Here is a 19,779-nt window from a genome sequence, read left to right as displayed (position 1 = left end):
ATAATATGTGTATGAATCTGGAACATGGAGGATTTATTTGTACATTATACACTCTATATACAGCTGTATAAATAAAGATATATGCTTATGTATTTACATGGTGCTTGAGAAAGAGGCAGTAATTAGAGATGGAGAATAAATTACAGAACACAGGTAATAATTCCTGTGTTAGCTGTTCACATCTGGAGATGGCATGGGGGGATGTCCCTAGATGTTCTAATGCACAGAGATCTGTAGCGTCTTCCTGAAGGGAGAAGTGCAAACAGGTTGTGGATGGGAAATTAAAAAGAGAAATTGCCCTTAAATCAACATGTCCTTGAATTTGCTGGAAATCAAAAGCTCTAAGGTATTGTTGTCACTTCCGAGCTTTAGGGTCTGTCTTAAGTTTCTGTGTGTGTTCTCTCAGTGTACATGTGGATTTCCTGTGGTTTCTCTGGTTTGCTCTCCAAATCTAGGTGTAAATGTGTGTATGTTTCCCCTCCTGTATACCTGGGATAGGTTTCTGGCAGTTACCTGATGAATGTTGTAGTGAAAGAATAAAACTGTGAAAGGCATGAAATCTTACTTCAATTCCTCTCTTTAGCTATTCATGTAAAGTTAAAAGGAATATGTCAAGGTGACAGTAATAGTCTATTTTATAGTTAAGATATAACCTGTGGTAAACCTGTGTGACTGCACCTGGCTCAAATGATTTATCTTATACTGCCCCCTTGTGCAAAATATGTGTACATTGAAAAAAAAAGTTAGTATGAACATGTATAATATTAATATTATTTAATAACATTGCAATATTTTATTCATATAAAAATTTTATTTTCAAGAGTGGAAATTATATAAAGATTTTTTTATCTTTATATAAGAAACAAACAAACAAACATTAAAAAATGAAATACTTCCGCCTTATGGCCACGCCCACGTCCTTTATCATATGACAGTGCCAATGGGTACTTCTTAAACTGCGTACTATGATACTAAATAGTATGTCAAAATAGTACGCGACCGTTAGATGGCGTTGTACTTCAACCGCACTGTTTAGTATGTTAGTATGCGGTTTTGGACATAGCCGTTGTCTCAGGTATTAATCCGCCCACAACGGTAAGCTTGCTTTACTTCACTACTCTCCATGGTGTGTAATCTTTTATATATGTTGTGTTTTGTAGCTAATTTCAACGCTGTCTTGTAGTTCAGGTGTACACTTTAAAGCGTTTATTTATCTGTGCAGGCGAGAGATAACTAGGAAAACAGATAGCTAGCTAACTGGCTAACATTTAGCTAATGTTGCTAACGCGGACTTGTTTTGTTTTGTAGCGGATCAAGTGCTGTGGTCAGCTCCAGTCATGCAGGAGTGATATATATATTTATATAAAAGCCTTAAACACTTGTGTATATAAAGGGCTGCTTCTGATTTGTTTCTTGTCAGTTGCTTTGTTTTTAGGTTATAACTCAGTGTAATTGTCTCGTGTTTTTGTTTTTAATGTCTGCTATTCTTCAGTCTAGTTCACCAACAGTGGGAATCTGACGTGAACGTCTGTGATCTTAACACAGATGATCTTGTGTCTTGTTTTTTAAGTCTATATATAAGTGCTGTTGGATGGTTTTGCACTTTTATAATAAAGTATTCCGAGTCACACAATAGATGTATCTAAGTGTTTTGTGTAGAATTTAGGATAGCGGAAAAAATGTCTTTGTTAGTCTGTAATAATGAAGTTAACATTGTGCAGTAAATTGGGATAACCCGTGTTAATTTGGTTGCTTCAAAAAAGTAGTAATGCTCGTATTGTGCTTTGAAATGTATTATGTTCCAAGACAAATACAATAAAGTCCTTTATGAAAGTAAGTGAGCTCAAGCACTAAAAATCTTTTCCGGATTATTCTGCTAACAGACATGCTGTTTTTCAGGTAGCGCAGGCAGCCATGGCACAGGACGGCGTTATTTTGCAATTCAGTTTCGCCACATTTGGTGACTCCATGCTCCAGAAGATGAACATGCTCCGAAAGGACAGACGTTTTTGCGATGTCATTGTGCACATCAATGACACTGAGATTCCTGGTCACAAAGTTGTGTTTGCTGCTGGCTCTCCTTTCCTCAGAGATCAGTTTTTCCTTCAGGACTCGCACGAAGTTGTAATATCGACACTTCAGGACGCAGAAGTTGGACGGAGACTTCTTCTCTCTTGCTATACAGGGACACTCGAGTTCCCGGAGCTGGAACTGGTCCACTATCTGACTGTAGCCAGTTTCCTACAGATGGGCCACATTGTGGAGCAATGCACAAAAGCTCTGAATAAGTTTATTAAGCCTCAGAAAGTTGAGGATTCCCATCGTTCTCAGCAGACTAACATCACCACACAGCTGCGAGAGCCACAGCATATACAAACAGTCTTTGATGATGATGATGATGATGAAGAGGTGGACAATGTGATCGAAGACGATAACGATGATGATGTAATCATTGAACCAAGATCACCTCCTATGTTTCAGAGAAAATGTCAAGGAGAAGAAAGTCCCATCAACATCATTAAAGTCGAATCAGTGGACGATCGAATGCAAATATCTCAAAATTTACAGCCTGGTCCTGCCCGGTCCCCTGCTCTGTGCTCCCCAGAGCCCCAGCACTCGCTCATTAACTCAACTGTAGAGACACGGCCTGCTGACGTGACCCCTAACGCCACTCTCGACTATGCTCACTCCTCTCCTGGTCCCAGTGGCATGGAAAAGGAGAACGTGTGGAGCTGCTCTCGGAATGCTGACAAAGGCATGCAGTGGTACCACCAGTGCCCAAAATGTGCCCGTGTCTTCCGACAGCTGGAGAACTACGCCAACCACTTGAAGATGCACAAGCTGTTTATGTGCCTTCTCTGCGGCAAGACGTTCACACAGAAAGGGAACCTGCACCGGCACATGCGCGTCCATGCCGGAATCAAGCCGTTCCAGTGCAAAATTTGTGGCAAGACATTCACGCAAAAGTGTTCGCTGCTTGATCACTTGAACCTGCACAGCGGCGATAAACCGCACCGCTGCAACTACTGTGAAATGGTGTTCGCTCACAAACCTGTCCTGCGCAAACATTTGAAGCAGATCCATGGCAAAAACAGTTTTGACAATGCTAATGAAGGTAGCATGCTCGAAGGGTTTTAAATCTACTACAGCTACTAAAGACTCGTCCTGTATATATGGCAAGGCCCGGTATGCACACACTAATGGTTAACGTGTACCCAATGTATGAACTCTGTTACATGTATTATTGTGTAGTTGGTCATTGTACTGTATTCAACAGCTGCTGTTTTGTATTCATTTTAAATGAACGATTATCCTTCCTCTGAAGTACGGATCATGGATAGGGTTGGGCCCTTAATCCTCAACTGCTCACTCGTATCCTTTCTCAATTGGTTAAAAGCATCAGCTTTTCTGTGCTGGGAGATAACAACTATCCTTTACAAAGTGTTTTTAGTGGGACCTCTGCAAAATACGCATGAAACCTCAGTCATGATTTTTGTGTTGTTTCCTTAACTGTCTTTTTCCAACCATGTAAATTCATAAATAGAATAATTTTCTAATTCTACCTGTGAGATGACTGGCAAACTTGTGATTAATTAAATATAATGTCACGATTAGAAAGCAGCTTATTCACTTTAATTTTGATCAGAAAAGTATCCTTTATCACCTAATTATAAGGAGATATACTCGTGTGTGTGTGTGTGTGTGTGAGAGAGAGAGAGAGAGAAAGATCAGAGATAAACAGAAAAAAAAAGTATGAACTTATAAACACTATGAACCATTTACCCAAGTTTACTATAAGGATATTTGATCATTCTATTCAAACTTTTATTTACTTCTAATCAGATTTATGGTGACGTGGCTCTATCGTGGACACATAGCATGACGGCCTCCATCCACTGGGAGGTTCACACCTGTAATAAAGGTAGCAGCATCTGAGGCCAGGAAGGCGATTGCCTGAGCCACTTCCTCTACCTCACCTGGTCGGCCAAGGGCATGCGTGACTTTACATTTCTCAAGGAACTACAGCAACAGACAACACAACAACACATACAATAATAGTTATAATAATAATAATGATCATGGTTGCCAGGTATGAAATTATGAAATATTAAATAAGCCATAGAATGCAAACATATTATTAAGAGACACTTCAAAGCTCCATATCCACACTTTACCTGTTTATACTGCTCTTCATCCAGACCTGCACGCTTGTGGACCTCTGTTATGATCACACCTGGCCTGTAAAAGAAAGATAACATTACAATAGCGAACAAGATTATATCATTACAGCTCATGTAGCTCAAATAACAGGTTTAACTTACCCAACAGAGTTGACTCGTACTTGCTTTGGTGCCAGCTCTGAAATATAATTTTAGTACAAATCACCACTGAACATGCAATGTCAATCTCAACATTTCAAAAAACATTCTAGGGTAAATAGAAATGATTTCCTTACCAAGAGCTACACAGCGAGTAAACTGGTCAATGGCAGACTTGGACATGCAGTATGCAAGCACTCCAGGAAACTGCAGGATGATGAGAATCAATGTATAAAAGAAATGATCAAAATCCACTACAACACATGTACAATTATATACCATTCAACAAAACACAATTTACTTTCTGCAGGAAAATGTGAACTCACTGATCGCTGGCCATTGACACTGGACACGTTTACAATGCAGCCCTTAGTCTGAATCAAATGTGGCACACACAAGTGTGTGAGGTGGTAAACTGATCTGAAACCCAAACATACAGTTTATAGTTTTTGTCCCTCTAAAAACTGTTAAGCAGACTTTTGATGTCAAAGCCAACAGAATGAAGCCGAAATAACACTCTTACCTGACGTTAATGTTCATCACCTTATCATACTGTGCCAAGTCAGTGGTCTCGATGGTGCCCATGGCAAGGATTCCTGCACTGTTAACAAGAACGTCCAGGCGCCCAAAGCGGGCAACAGTTTCTTCAACAGTTTTCTTTATTGCGTCCTCATCGGTCAAGTCTCCTGGCACCAAAAGTGGCTACAGAATACCAAGAAAACATACTTGTTAAAGTTTGTATGAACATACATCTGCCTTTTTTCAAGAATAACTAGCTATTTACCATCACACAAGCTTGTTCTGGAAAATCACTCCACTTTCATTTTATTCTGATGGTTGCTTTAATACTCATTTCTGCATAGAAACTTCACATATTCATACTGCTCAGACCCTGCTAGTTTAGGTAGCTGCCAGTCTATTATATACAGCTTCCTTATAAAAATTATTATATACTGTTATAAAAATAGTGAAAAAATAGAAATAACATTAAAATAAGATAAAGAAGGAAGGAAATATACGGAGGTAAAGCGAGAGTAAGAAAATGTGACGTCACAGCAGTGTTTACATCTTGATGAATCCATGCCATGAAGAATTGCAGGTGTTTTAAGAGGAAAGATGTGGCTTTAATCACTGACTATCTGCTCTTATTATTCTAACAGCTGAAGGCTGAAGCAATATTGTGTTTGTACAAGTATACAGACTTTCTTGCTAGAAGCGAATGAACAGTGTTACCTTTTGGCCACCGCACTCTTCACACTCTTTGGCCACTTTGCTGAGGTTGTCCATGTCACGGCCATTGAGGGCGAGTTGAGCTCCGAGTTTGGAGAAGAGTAGCGCAGTTCCAGCTCCGATACCTGAGCTCGCTCCTGTGATTAACGCCACTTTATCCTTCAGCGAGAAAGCCTATACAAACACAGTGCCATCACGTGCACTTTACATACACCCGCTCTCATGCATCTGAACCGAAAGTGTAATAATTCGTGCACGTGAAGGACTTCAAAGAAAATGAATAAACTTACTTTAATAGCGTCCGGCGATGCCATCACGGAATTTGACGTTCACGAGTTTCTCACGCGGACAAACACCAATTCAGGCACACGCACAGGCGTGTAAAGTTACGAGTGGGCGTGGTCACGCACCACCGCACCGCCTCCTTAACACGAAATATACCAGCTAAAACATGCAAAAAATATTATTACATTACACCGCAAACTATAACGAATCAAGAAAATATACACCGAAATGAAATATTCAATTAAACTCAAATTTAGGGAAAAAAAACAACAACAACAAAAAAAAAAACCAAATTGCACATTTTATATGTGTTCCGGGTCGAAATGACCGGTCAAAAAAATTAAAAGTCCCCGAAGCTATTCTCTTTATCGAAATGAGATAAAAGTCACGCTGGTTCAAAATTTATTTAGCAAGTACTCTTAAAGGTAAAAATATATTATATATATATATTTATATATATATATATAAATAATTACTTATTGTAGTATATCATTGTGTGTGTGTGTGACTGTGTGTGTTTTGTTTGATAGTTAGCAGTGGCTGATTTGTTCATCGTTGTCACATTGTCTTTGGGCAGTTGAAACAGAAATTCATATCTCAATTTCAATTCAGTTTATTTGTATAGCGCCTTTTACAATGGACATTGTCTCAAAATGTGCAGCTTTACAAAAGAAGAGAAACAGAGAAAGAAGGAAAAAGATTATTAAATTAAATGATTAAACTATTTTATCCCTAATGAGCAAGCCTGCAGCGACGGTGGCAAGGAAAGACTCCCTGTGATGATATCTGAAATATGTGAAATAGCCTTGAATACTTGAATCACTGCTTTTGGGAAGAATAAAGCCACAAAACCATGTCTCAGACTTGGGGATGATTATATCAACAAGTGTGTGTCATCAACTATGAGTGCAAAAAGCTAAACCTGTTTAACAGAAACAGGAAGGAGGCAGTGGAAGATGTACTGAATTGGTGCTTACAAAGAAACTAAGTCAAGTACATATTTCAAGTGGGTTTTTTGGCATTCATTCCTATAAAACTGAGCTGAGAAATTAAAGACAAAACTCTACACAATTTCTGTTTATCTTATTTTTTATTTTTATTTTTTTTAAATGACACACGATTCCAGTCACTATCTGAAATCAAAGAACATAAACAGAAGGGAAAAATGCATATAAAAATACACAACTTATCACAAGGTTTTAAAAATTCCAAAGTGTTCTGTACAAACATTAAACCTCTTTATTTTTGAAGAACTGTCCTTACAGATCATCCTGATCCACAGAGCCTTAAACTGCAAACGGGTTTGCGTGAATAGTCACATCCTTAATGTGGACCTCAGTCAAAGGCCGAAACGTCTTTTCGTGAACGGGGAGTTTCTCCAACTCATCCAGAGTCTCTAAACCATCGATTATTCTGTGGAAGCAGAGCAAAGTTAATTAGTGATCTGTACACTGTGGTGTAATGGATTCAGCAAAAGGACAATGACATACTTTCCAAACACTGTGTATTTCATGTCCAGGTGAGGCTGTTTGGCGTAGGTGAAATAGAACTGCGAAGCGTTGGTATTAGGTCCGTTATTTGCCATGGACACCACCCCCCTGACATTGTGCTGCTCAAAAAACACAAAAACAATGCACTGTAAACATATGTCTTCTTCACACAGATGCAATTTTAGTGTTTTGTTAACTTACTTTCAAATGTTCGCTAAATTCATCTTCAAACTTTCTTCCCCAAATACTTGTTCCTCCTTTTCCTGTCCCTGCATTAAGATGAAGACAAAACAAGAGCATGTAAGAAACAACTGCTCAGGTGTACTAATGAAATAAAAACAATAAAAAAATACATACCAACTTATTTAAATATACAGAGTCAGAATTTAATTAAACTTCAACTGCGTAACAGATTTTTTAAAATTAATTTCTGAGCAGATATTTTGGGTTTAAACATCTTTCCCCAACAAACTGGTCTCCTATTTCACCCACAATTAGTATTTCAAGTGTACACTAATCATTATGACTGAAATTCACCTCTACCTAAAGACAACAATGCAGCAACACTTTAGTCCATTAGTCTGTCCTTCTCTCTCATCTGTACACTGCTCAAACCAAACAGCTTTCAAAGCTGTCATGTTAATATCACCACCAACAATAACATAATCTTATAGATCACTAACCTGACCATCACAGTCTTTGCTATAATAACTCGGCACAACTGGATCATATAAGCTGCATTGCATTCTGTATCTCGGAGTCTAACGTTTCCTGTCTCCATTGTATTTTACACTGGATTTCAAATGAATACAACATCACTATGAACCTTGAGCTCTTGCTCTTTTGTATTTAGGAGTAAAAAGTGCATCAGACTGGTGTCTCTTACATTTCAGATTGATGATTCATTTCTTTCCTATTAAACCCCATTGTCACTACACAAGCATTGGGAGGTCAGTGCAGCACAGAAAAAAATTAATTTCCTTAATCAGGTTTTGTTAAATGATGTGATATTTACCTGTGGGGTCTCCTGTCTGGACCATAAAGCCTTTAATGTTTCGATGAAAGATGCAGCCATTGTAGAAACCACTTGCACACAAGGCTAGAAAATTCTGTAAAATAAGTTTTACACAGTAAATGTAAAGACATGAACACACAGTTAGAGGCGTATTCTGTAAAATAAAGTGTCTAGCTGTTAGGTGAGTTAGACATTTAAATATTTTTTCCCCTTCACTCTTTGAGCCCATTCCCATCCAAGTTCACAAAGCTCCGCCCCCAGGAAATACAGTGTCTATAAAATGATTGACAGGAGGCGCATCCAATCACAAACAAGCATCCCGGACCTGACTTCTTTTTATTCACTTTTTTGTTTTTTTTTACACATCCGTACGTGAATCTTTCTCTTTTTTAAATCATGTCCTACATATTCTCCAGGTTATTTGTACAAGTATAAAATAATCCAATTCGACTCTGGCACCTTTATAAATCTGAGTTAATCAGCTCTGGTCAGTGTGTGAAGTGACCGTGTCCCACCTCAGAGCTTTTAGGAGTCCGCTCACAGAACAGCTCGATTTTCATGTCCCCGAGGTCTGTATGCAATGTGACCGACTGAAAAACAATCATTTATTTCACGTTATTTCATTATTCACTGTCTATTATAATCATCATAAAAGTATAGTGAACTAGGCGAGCCGTAGACTAACACAGAACACAGTCACGATACAGTAGTGTAAATAAAGGATCTCGCGTCTAACAGCATTACGATACAACTATACATCGAACACGAATGTTATAAACTGCTTAATAAGAATATACTGAATAATAAAAGACAACTATTTTTACCATTTTAAACCGACTGGAGTTAAAGTTGCCCTGCACTTAGTTGAATGTGCCGGGATCGGTGCCTCATTAAAAACATTCCGGAAGAAAATGAACGTATAACTAGAGTTCCTCTTCTTTTCCGCGATCGCGGTCTCTTTACTGCCACCTCGTGGTAGAGTGCTGTCATGAACACACACTGGGAATAACGTGGAAATAGGAGGTGTGCAGCTGACCCTTACAGTTCCCAGTTCCCAGTTCCCAGTAGAGAGGAGACACAATGAAAGACTCTTTTATACTTCCCTCAGTATTTTTGATTCAGAGCGACTTACAGAAGGTATTTTTGGAAATGTGATACATTTACTATTAGATTTATTACATCCTAGTGCAAATAGGTCAGGGTCTAAGTATAAATATTAGAATAATTAGAAAGCTCCTTTTCTCCTGCTAGAAAGGAGTTGGAATAGCACACAAAACACTTCTACAATCTTTTTTTTTTTTTTTTGCTTTACTGATCATTTAAGGATTTTTTTCAGTCTTTATTTGAAGACAGCTGTTTAAACACCTGGGGGATTTTATTCCACCAAATGGGAGCCAAGAACAAAAAAAGTCTTGATGTATGACTTTCTTGTACCTTTTGGGATGGTGACTCAGGTCAACCTGGCTGAAGGTTTTGAAGGGAAGGTAATGGTGTGATAATTGTCTTCGGGTAGTCAGGGGTCTGTTTCTGGTTTTGAAAATCTGATGCAGGTAAATACAGCAAGTTAGTGGAGGGAGCATGTGCTGTGGGATTACATAAGTCTGTCCTGCTCTCCCATCTCCTCATCTGTACACTCAGCTTCCAAAGCCAAAACTGTCAGGCTAATATCACCACCAACACTAACACCATCTAACTGACCAGCACAGCCGAGTCTTTACCATGACTCAACTGCATCGTATAAGCTGCTTTTTACCCTGGAGTTCAAATTAATGTGACACTAACCTTGTTGAGGAAAAAAAAAAAAAAATGTAAGAGAAAAGTAGCTCTTGCTCTTATGTGTTTGGGAGCTAACAGCAAAATCTGATCGTTGTCCCATACGTTTAAGATTGCTATTTTTTATTTTCTCCTATTAATCACCATTGTCACTACACAAGCAATGGGACACCAATGCAGCATGCATTCTCTAACTTCTATCGTACAGGAATGGCAGAAATACAACCAACAAATTAGCACCGGAACCAAGGAAATTACATATGAGTTTATTAAATTTCCATTTGTAGGAAGGACAAATTTACCACATTATGACAAGTAGATCAGTAATTAAACACACTGAAGCCAGATAAATAAAATGTACATCTAACATGATACCTAATATTGTTACAACACTAGTTGGTATTGTTTTGGCAAATAAAGCATGTTTTCATATTTGTGCCAAAGACAAGGACCTGTGTCAAAAAAAACGGAAGAACGGAAAATATTCTTGATGCTTTTAATCAGCTAGAGAAATTATCTGCACTGCAATAGACTGCATGTGTAGAATAACACAGGTTCAAATGGTAAGAGCAGTCAGATTATTTGTGTTAAAACAAGATCGGAAGATTTCAGTGGATTTGATTTAGCCATTTAGGAGCCAGAACTCTTCTGTATACCTTCATGCACGTCACTATAATCATTAACATCAGCAGAGAAAGAAGATTAGATGTGGCAGAGTGGCTTCATGATTACAAAAAACAAAACAAATAACTAACAGGTCAAGACAGTTTAAGACAACACTGAGCAAAAAAAAAAAAAAAAATCCATTAAAAAACATTGTATGTGATAAAAACATCATATAAATAGAAATTAAAAAGTAGTCAAATATCCTGCGTTAGAAATGGCAATGCATGAAGATACTGTACTTAAATCACTTATAGGAGAGGAAACAGATTGATGAAGCTGTCAGTAGGAAGCTGAGTGGAATTTACCTGAGTAATACATTAAACTGTTAAACTCTGGGAAATCTCTGTAGCTAACAGAGTATTCTGCTAATACAAACAGCACTGAGGTAACCTAACACATTATGATTGAGAAAATGGAAAAAAAAAAAATCAGGAAAAGGTGTGAGAGTCGCTACACAAAAAGTCAGTGCTACATGATCGACAGCTTTCACTCATAAAGTGGGCTATAAGACGCTTCAATAAAACGAACAGAAGCCAGCAGAGCGCGTGGCACTTCACAAAATGTTCCTGATTGTCTCATCAGCAGTGCATTTTTCTTCATTATGAAAGGAAAATGATACGTTTGTGTATCATCTCGATGTTAAGTGCAACACGGCATGTCAAACTCCGAACATTCACACAGAGGATCAGAGCCTCTGGCTGATAAATTGCCCTTCAGTGTTGTACAATAACACACAGGTGAAAGGTGACACAAAAACAAAACATAATAATAATAATAATAATAAAAAAACAACACCCTATGTTTTCGTCTTTAAGAAATGATATTCACCCACATACTGTACGTAACATACAGTGTGTGTGTACATGAATGCTCACGAGTACGAATTTCAGCATGTATTTGCATTGTTAATTCGAGTGGTGTAAACATGCAGACACTCTGAACACACTTACAGTACACCAAATACTGACCCGAGTCTCACATACTGAAGCAGACAGATAACACACACACACACACAAAACATCTGTTTAAAAAAAAAAAAAAGGAAAAAAAAGTGCTACGTTCTACATCACCAACATGGACTGTGTATGAACTGGTGGCTCGACAGATGCTTTTCAACGAATGAAGGTTTTCACTGCAGAAATGATCATTAAGTGCACTGAATAAACAGGTTTAACCCTGTGCTTCAAACCCCTTCCACAGAAGAGAGATTTAACAAATGACATTTATAATATGTTTGAAAATGGCTGTACAGCGCTTAGCAATTACAGTGCTAAGATATAACTCCGGTTATATTAAATGTACACACACGCGCACCACATGTATCCACAAACACTTATTTCCTGCATGCACTGAGTAACATAATGAACTGATAATATTTCCCATTAGAAGAGTGCATCATATTGGTAAAATGCAAATCCGGTCAAAACTCCTACTCGGCTCAAATGTCTCTCTATGTATATAGATTTTTTTAATACAGACATCTGATTTCTGTTTTTAAGCAGGGAGTAAAATCTATTTCAGTGAGATCATTGTTCACAATCAAGACCATAAAGTGCTCATGACATGAATTCACCAAAGGTGGAACTGTGCCCTCATGTGAACGGTGTATCACCACGATGGAGAATAAAGATGAGCTGCACTTCTGATGATTTCTTGTTTTGTTTTTTGTTTTTTGACTGACCGTATTAATTCTAAACCCAGAAGCACAGGAAGCTCAGAGTGTACAGCGCTTCTAGCTGTACTTCACACCAGTCTGCTTAACACAACATAACAACATTTCCTTTATGCTATTAACCAGGGGTGGAAAGTAACACCACACTACATGTGCTCTCATTACATTAGTCTTTTGCTGTATCAGTACTCAAACTGAGTATAATTAAATCATAGTACTTGAGTTTTATTTTTTTGCTGCATTACTTTTTAATCACTTACAGAGAAAATGGCTAATGCACATTTAACCACAGAAGACTGTGAGTGAAAGAGTAGATACAAATTGTATATAAAATGACAAAATAAAGCAGTTTTCTACCAAAATGTTCCGGAACAGTGGAGACAGATGAGCATCAGCTATCTTTAAGTTTTAAAATGTTTCCAAAGAAACTGTGATGAATATATCTGTGAATATTGTTGATATTCACAGCTCCAAAAAAAAAATCAAACTGCAGGAACATGTACAGGTAAGCTAAACTAGCGAGCCAGATTTAAGATTTCAGCGTTTGTTAGCAAAACTCTATTGTGTTAAATATTTCCGAGTGCTGCTATGGGATCCATCACTCAGCAAACTTAAGGCTGATGAGCCGAAACACAGCCTGCTGTCCTGTTTCATTCTGCCCATGTGACCTTCCAAAAATAATACGGAAACAGCCTCTAGTGCACTAAAAATAACTAGAATTCACACCAGTACACGTACTGGTACACGGCACACTAAACTGTGTATGAGTTCACATCTCTCAGAGCAGAGTGAAATTCTGTTGAAAATCAACAAGGAATTCAGACCTACGTATAAAAATAAAAAAAGTGTCAGGAATTGTGTGTTAGCCTTTGGTATGATTCGATAAACGACTCCTGAAATGTATCTTAATAAAAGAGGTATGCTGAATAAAAGAAAAGTTGATGAAGCACAAAAAAAAGAAAAGAGAGAAGGCAGATAAAGGATGTGTTTTTAGCAGAGATAAGGCGCTGTGAGTTCTTAAATATCTTGCCTAATGTTATGTATTTTCCATAACTGGAAAACATAATAAATAAACCAATGATGAAACTAATAGTGCACACACCTGAATAGTTTGTTAGCCCTTTTAAAAAAAAAAAAAAAAAAAAAAAAAAAAAAGCCATGATCCATCAAGGATGAAGGAAAATGTGAAATCTTTAACAATAGCTAGCTCAGTAATGAAGCTAGTCAGCTCAGTATTTGTCTGCTAACGTAGCTTTTCTTCATATTCTATTAATATTTGAAGTGTGTTCACTTCAGCATGGTTAGTTAACATATGAACATAACAGAAAGGAAAACATTTTGTGTAATTTCTGATTACTTTTACTCAATTATTTCTAAAGTGGCAGCATGTCGGTGTGTTTTGTACACTTTCCACCTCTGGTTATTAATAACTTTTGAGAGCGTGTCCTGAATGTTGCTCTATGACGCAGTGCGCCGATTTGCTCCAGACAGCTCTGGATTCAGAAACAGCGGTGTGTTTGTGTGCCGCTCTCACACTGCCTCTTTCTCAGCCCTCCAGAGCTGCTCTTTGACCTCAGTGGGAAGCGTATTGAAAATAGGCTCCTCGACAATCAGGCCGCTGCGTTTCAGCAGTTTACACTCTCCCAGCTCCACCGGCAGACACTCCAGCCCGTTCCCCCGGAGCTCCAACTGCGTCAGGTTGATCAGCTCGCCGAAACGAGACGGCAAAGACTGCAGGTAGTTATTACCCAGATTCAGAGTGCGAAGCTTCTTACACTGGAACAGCTCAGGAGGAAGCTTCTCAATCTGAAAAAAAGTTAAAGTGGGAAAGAAACACAGCGAGAGTTTAATTTATATAAAAAATATGTGCAAAGGAACACAAGGAATAAATTACTAACTTCAGTGTAATAACTGTGGAGAATGCATTCCTATATAAAATGATTTTTCAATAAAATAAATATGAAAAAAAATCATTTTGATCTTTGCTGCATGTTGTCTCAACATCATTTAAATGGGAAAAAAAGCCAGAAAGTTCATAGCAGACATTTAAAATAAATAAACAAATCTGTGCTTATCATCAGCTTATTATTATTATTATTATTATTATTATTATTATTTTCTTGTAACTAATGATCAGAAAATGCACAATGGTACAAGTTTTATAATATATATATATATTTTTTTTAAATGTAAGGAATTTTTTTTGGAGAGCCCCACTGAGTGTAATCTGTGTGAGTTATGTGAAGCAGAAGCACAGTATATTTCTTTTACTTTCTATATTACTTTCTATGTGATATTCAGAGGAGCTTGCAATTTTTCAAAATGACCACAGGTTCATACATGTTTGGTCATTGATAAAGTTATTTTCATTCTACCACAGAACACTGGGGTTGAAATTAAATGATCAAAAATACAACATTAAAATTCATCCAAATCCATCCAAGTCAGGTGAACGCTGTACAGATTACATCACTTTTTCATGTAGCCCCCACTTTTTAATGGACTGAAAAATAATTAGAGAGTTACAGCTCAGCTCCTACATGGTCAGGTGTGTTACTCCACAAGTAAGAAGATAAAAAATGTTTAATTGTATATATGACATTTGCTTTTAAAACCTGTTGCTGTTAGCATTAGGCTGAAAAATCAAAGCGTATCGATCAGTGAGGGAGTAAAAACCTGAGGTAAAGACAAATCAACTATTTGATACATTCCTGAACAGAAAGGAAAGCGCTCTAATGAGCTCGGGAAAACCAACAGGACTGGACAACCACAGAAAACAAATATGGAAGAACGAGCAGGAACTGAAACAGCTGCAGTCAAGACACAGCAGAACATCACCAGGGAAGAAACCCAGCGTCTGGTGATGTTTATGTGTTCAGACTCCAGGCATTGACCAGTTCATTGACCAGTTAATTTTGATTCCTTCAAAATGGGGTTAGGGACAAGTCATATAAAAAGTCTGTAAAACCCTGCACTTCATCTGGATGAAAATACCTTTAAAAGTAATTTTTATTCATTATTATTTTAATACTATTAAAACAATGAATAATAATGAAATCATTAATACTATTAAATACTATTAATATAATTATTTAATATTAACTGACTTGGCCATGTTAAACAGTTTCATTTTTATTCTCTTTTCTTATGCAGAATAACGTAACTTATTTAAATTACTCTTAAATTACTCAAATGTATTCAAACTGGGAACGCATTACCAGTAAGAGTAAAGTGAAACAGTAGTACTGCTCAAAACTGTCGAATTCAGATAGTATATTTAATTTAAAATGCTTATACTTATAGACTTGGATAAAACAGTACCGTAACGATAATAACTCTACAATAAATAAAATAACATTGATCATGTTGGGCTGTGATTTTCACCACTGCAACAAAACAGAAATTGATGGACTGATCTAAAAATAAACCAGAAAATAAACCAATAAATCTGACTCACCCTATTGGCAGTTACAGCAAAATACTGTAGATTCTGAAGGCACCCGATGTCAGCTGGGATGTTTGATAGATTGTTGTAACTTAAATCCAGATACCTCAGCTTACGACAGAAAAACAGCTGACTTGGGATTTTCTCGATCTTGTTCCGGTTCAGGTAGAGACGCTCGAGGTTGGTCAAAGTGCCTATTTGGATTGGGATGTAGGCGATCTTGTTGTACCAGAGTTTCAGACATACGAGTCGATGGAGATGCTGAAAGCTGATGATCTCCTCGATGGTCTTCAGGTTGTTGTCCTTCAGATCGATCTCCTGCAGGTTGTGGAGGCTGAAGATGGAATGGGGGATGCGTTCCAGGTCGCAGCGAATCAGCTCCAGCTCGGTCAGATTCACCATCTTCTTCAAGCTATTAAGAACCATCAGTTTGGTCCCCTCGTTGTTGATGGAGAGCTTTTGCAGGTGCAGTCCAACGTCGGTGACGACCTGTGGCAGTTTGGTCAGGTTGCTCTTCAGTCTAAGAACCTTGAGACCTTTCAGTTCTCGCAGCCCATCGATCACAATGTAGCGATTGTTCTCAGCGCTCAGATTCCCTGTAAGCTGCAGCTCTGTCAGGTTCTTCAAACTGTAGATCCAAAGAGGTATTTCTTTAATGTCAGTGAACTTTATGTGCAAGGATTTAAGGTTTTCTCTCAAAAACGCAAGAGCTGGTGCTTCTATTTTAGCCGGGGTGTGGTACAGCCACATCTCTCTCAGGTTTATAAGCTGTGCGATAATAGGAGGAATGGTGACATCAGGGATCAGCTCCAACTTAAGAACCTCCAGCTCCAGCAAGTCGAAGACTGTATCCGGGATTCCACTAAGCATAAAGAGATGCAGCTCTAACTTGTCTTGAGAGTTCTTAGTGATTCTTTGTCGTAGCTTGTCCAGGGTCCACTCGTTGTTGAGGTTAAGCTGGCGGAGTTTGTTTTCACTGACTTCTGAGAGGAAGACAGCGAAGCGCTTCGAGTAGAGAGGATCATACTGGTCAATCATGTGCAACATGAAGGCAAAATCATTCTTCACATCTGGAATGTCACTGTAGCTGCTCTCTTCTCTGATAGACTCGAAGGAGTATTTCTTGAGGGAACGCCGGAGCATCCAGCTGAGTGTGTACATGCAGATCATCCCGTACACAACAACGAGACTTATGTAGAAGCAGGCCAAAATTTTGAAAAGTGTTGCGAGCGGATGTGCACAATTAAACATCTGATAACCGGTAAGATTCTCGATGTCCACACTACAATCGACACTGAACTGAATATTGTGGACGTAGTAGCCAGTGTAACAGATGATAAGGATGAATTTAACGACTTTGATTATGGTTTGTCGGATGTACAGCCGGTAGACGATATCTCCTTCCTCGACATGAAGCCTAAATTTTTTAACCTTTTCAAACAGAGCTTTAGCCTGTTCGCCCTCTTTTTTGTCCAGGACGCCGTTTTCCGAGTGGTCGACAATCCCCTGCTCAAAGCGGGACTTGGTGGTGGACAGCATGGAAACACTGGCCTCTACATCTTCACTGACAGACGATGCTTTTTTGTCGATTGAGCCGTTCATCTTCCCTAGAGCTTTCGGATCGCTTTCCTCGACCACTGTCTCAGACAATGCTCGTGTGGTCCATGGAGAATCAAAACACTTCAGAAGAATGGAGACAAAATGTTCCAGCTTGGAACTAGTCCAAGGGAACTTGAACCAAAAGTTGCTGCACGCCAGGAAGATCAGCGTGTGCAGCAGCACCAAATATGGGAAATACTTTGCGAACCAGTGAAGCTTGTTTTCGTAGCACACAGCATCGACATAGTTGTACTGGTGTCTGTCAAGGTCGTATCGGATTCCCTGTGGCTCAAAGGCAGCCTCAAAATACTTTCGACAGGTTTCATTTACCACCCATTTGCAAGGCAGGCAGATCATCTTGTCCTGAGTGACTTGTAAGGTTCCTCCAAACACTGCAATCATCAGCATCACGACAGACAGATAGTCGGTGAACACGTCCCACCATGGCTTCAATATACGGTATGCAGGCTGAGTATCCACAAAGTACCGCAGCTCGGTGATGGGGATCATTGTTTATCTGAAATAAATAAATAAATAATTAACGACAGGAGCTCGATCCATTTTTTCTTCTGCATCTTGTGATATTGTTTGAATAAAAATAAATAAATAAAGCAGCTTTACCAGAGGATGGTGACTCTCTGTTCTGGCTTCATCTGTAAGAACAAGGCTCCACCAAGAGAACAATTTGGCTTTCTTGTCAGCTATTATTAACCGTTTCCGCTAATAACACTCAAGAATTGTCTCTTCTCGCTATGGAAAGGGAGTCCATGACCCCAAAGTTCAGATCCTGTTTGTCTTTGGGAGGGGCAGAGGCTCAGCAGTGGCTCCTCTGTGCGCCGTTATGTTACCCAACAGCGCACATGGTCAGTCAGGAATCTGCACTCATCACAGGCCGGCGTGTCAGGATGAGGCACAGATTTCCTGTCAAGATAAAGGCATAAAGGCACACCAACGTCAACACCCCCAGCACAGCTCAATTTACTGAAAGATCATTTATATACACTACATATACCTACATATATACATACACATACACACACACACACACACACACACACACATTATATATAGATAGATAGATAGATAGATAGATAGATAGATAGATAGATAGATAGATAGATACTTGTTTTGGATTATTTGTTTGTTTTTATTTCTGTGAGAACAAATGTAGCCGGTTTGTTGAAAACCTTTTCCTTAAACTTTGGCACTAAGCATAAGCAGATAAACCTGAAAAAAAACCCTTATTTCTTCAGACCTGCTGAAAAACCCTTAGATTATTTCAACATTACAAATGCCCTTTAAATCATTTCCCCTAAATATAAATCCACCCACAGCTAGCATTATCACTATTAGCAGGTGACTGAGACTAGATGATTTAGCAACATGTAGCCGCAGGATGCTGCCTCGCGCTAACCCGCAAGTCAACAAGTATCCACTCGGCCATTTAATATCGTTGTTCAGTCTAAATAAATTACTTTATAATAATAAACAGAATCATGATAAGTTAATTCATTAATCAGGTAAACGGTAAAGACAGGAAAGCCTCCCAGGAACCGTTATTTGAACACAGCCGGTTTTCTACATATGAAGTATGATTAAACACAACAGTACTAGTTGACTTGGTGTTAATAGGTTAGTGTGCGGTTTGGGACACAGCTATGCCCGGTTAGCCTGCTAGCACCTTCACTCCGGTTATTATTATCATCACTTTGTTCTTCAACATCAAAAACATCCAACCGTGCTGAAGAAAACCTCACAATAGCAGTTCATAGTAGCGGCAAGGACTTACCGGGAATTGTATTTGTGATGATCATATTTGGTCAAATTTGATCACCATTGATAATTTTTCCCAGTCCCAGATTATTTGTCCCTTTAATTAAAAAAAAAAAGCAAGCACCGCTGGAGACGGGAATAAACTGGAAATAGCCGCTCTCTTCCTTCTGCCCAGAAGTAGTATTTTCACCACCAGGACGCTAGAGAGCAATAAAGTATAAAAACACATAGGTGCCTAATGCCTAACCATCATAGCACACTACTGCCACTGTGTGGCTCAAAGGAGAAATAACAACACACTGACCAAGCTCATAAAACTTCAAAAAGAGCAAAAAATTAAACTGGACCTGGTTTAAAAATGGTCAAAGTGAAGGAACATACCAGTATAACTGTTGTACTGGTGTATATTTGACCATTCTGCATATACACTACCAGTCAAAAGTTTGGACACACCTTCTAATTCCATGGTCTTTCCTGATGTTTATTTCTTTCTACATTGTAAAACAATGCTG

The 19,779-nt window shown here is 38.5% G+C and overlaps 4 protein-coding genes across 6 annotated transcripts; 1 reads left to right on the top strand and 3 right to left on the bottom strand.

The window, feature by feature from the left end:
• The first annotated feature begins 960 nt into the window (after positions 1-960).
• zbtb26 (zinc finger and BTB domain containing 26) lies at positions 961-3,562 on the top strand. Of its 2 annotated transcripts, none has more exons than XM_058375682.1 (2): positions 961-1,095; positions 1,900-3,562. In XM_058375682.1, exon 2 carries the CDS (start codon positions 1,915-1,917, stop codon positions 3,136-3,138), a length of 1,224 nt encoding a protein of 407 aa, XP_058231665.1. In that variant the 5' UTR covers positions 961-1,095; positions 1,900-1,914; the 3' UTR covers positions 3,139-3,562. The 2 variants fall into 2 exon arrangements, with proteins under 2 accessions (XP_058231665.1, XP_058231664.1); XM_058375681.1 differs by having other exon boundaries at positions 1,055-1,126.
• A 134-nt stretch (positions 3,563-3,696) lies between these two features.
• zgc:101858 (uncharacterized protein LOC449555 homolog) lies at positions 3,697-5,990 on the bottom strand. Its single transcript, XM_058375683.1, has 8 exons — positions 5,840-5,990; positions 5,553-5,723; positions 4,843-5,021; positions 4,646-4,739; positions 4,457-4,526; positions 4,323-4,359; positions 4,176-4,239; positions 3,697-4,020 (listed from the first exon to the last, which is right to left on the bottom strand). Exons 1-8 carry the CDS (start codon positions 5,861-5,863, stop codon positions 3,862-3,864), a joined length of 798 nt encoding a protein of 265 aa, XP_058231666.1. The 5' UTR covers positions 5,864-5,990; the 3' UTR covers positions 3,697-3,861.
• A 571-nt stretch (positions 5,991-6,561) lies between these two features.
• Positions 6,562-9,305, bottom strand: ppil3 (peptidylprolyl isomerase (cyclophilin)-like 3). 2 transcript variants are annotated; one of them, XM_058374538.1, is made up of 6 exons: positions 9,164-9,305; positions 8,855-8,929; positions 8,340-8,433; positions 7,526-7,593; positions 7,325-7,446; positions 6,562-7,247 (listed from the first exon to the last, which is right to left on the bottom strand). In XM_058374538.1, the coding sequence occupies exons 1-6, from the start codon at positions 9,164-9,166 to the stop codon at positions 7,121-7,123; spliced, it is 489 nt and encodes a 162-aa protein (XP_058230521.1). In that variant the 5' UTR covers positions 9,167-9,305; the 3' UTR covers positions 6,562-7,120. The 2 variants fall into 2 exon arrangements, with proteins under 2 accessions (XP_058230521.1, XP_058230522.1); XM_058374539.1 differs by having other exon boundaries at positions 6,586-7,247; positions 7,325-7,443.
• Positions 9,306-10,379: 1,074 nt separating this feature from the next.
• On the bottom strand, positions 10,380-19,450 carry lrrc8ab (leucine rich repeat containing 8 VRAC subunit Ab). Its single transcript, XM_058374308.1, has 4 exons — positions 19,284-19,450; positions 18,116-18,415; positions 15,908-18,011; positions 10,380-14,256 (listed from the first exon to the last, which is right to left on the bottom strand). Exons 3-4 carry the CDS (start codon positions 18,002-18,004, stop codon positions 13,981-13,983), a joined length of 2,373 nt encoding a protein of 790 aa, XP_058230291.1. The 5' UTR covers positions 18,005-18,011; positions 18,116-18,415; positions 19,284-19,450; the 3' UTR covers positions 10,380-13,980.
• Between the last annotated feature and the right edge of the window lie 329 nt (positions 19,451-19,779).

The sequence above is a fragment of the Hemibagrus wyckioides genome, linkage group LG22 (assembly GCF_019097595.1).
Source record: "Hemibagrus wyckioides isolate EC202008001 linkage group LG22, SWU_Hwy_1.0, whole genome shotgun sequence".
In the NCBI taxonomy this organism is placed as follows: Eukaryota; Metazoa; Chordata; class Actinopteri; order Siluriformes; family Bagridae; genus Hemibagrus; species Hemibagrus wyckioides.
This window is presented reverse-complemented; position numbering and strand designations above follow the sequence as displayed.

What these genes read in the sequence shown, in the direction of transcription:
- zgc:101858 (XM_058375683.1), bottom strand. Translation starts at nt 5,863, where the DNA reads ATGGCATCGCCGGACGCTATTAAA. An exon ending in AAGAGTGCGGTGGCCAAAAG is followed by an intron (nt 5,022 to 5,552) that starts GTAACACTGTTC and finishes GGTATTCTGTAG; the next exon opens with CCACTTTTGGTGCCAGGAGA. An exon ending in GTACGAGTCAACTCTGTTGG is followed by an intron (nt 4,240 to 4,322) that starts GTAAGTTAAACC and finishes TTTCTTTTACAG; the next exon opens with GCCAGGTGTGATCATAACAG.
- ppil3 (XM_058374538.1), bottom strand. An exon ending in GGACTCCTAAAAGCTCTGAG is followed by an intron (nt 8,434 to 8,854) that starts GTGGGACACGGT and finishes CTTATTTTACAG; the next exon opens with AATTTTCTAGCCTTGTGTGC. An exon ending in AAATACACAGTGTTTGGAAA is followed by an intron (nt 7,248 to 7,324) that starts GTATGTCATTGT and finishes CTGCTTCCACAG; the next exon opens with AATAATCGATGGTTTAGAGA.
- lrrc8ab (XM_058374308.1), bottom strand. Translation starts at nt 18,004, where the DNA reads ATGATCCCCATCACCGAGCTGCGGTACTTTGTGGATACTCAGCCTGCA. An exon ending in TTGCTGTAACTGCCAATAGG is followed by an intron (nt 14,257 to 15,907) that starts GTGAGTCAGATT and finishes ACTTTTTTTCAG; the next exon opens with ATTGAGAAGCTTCCTCCTGA.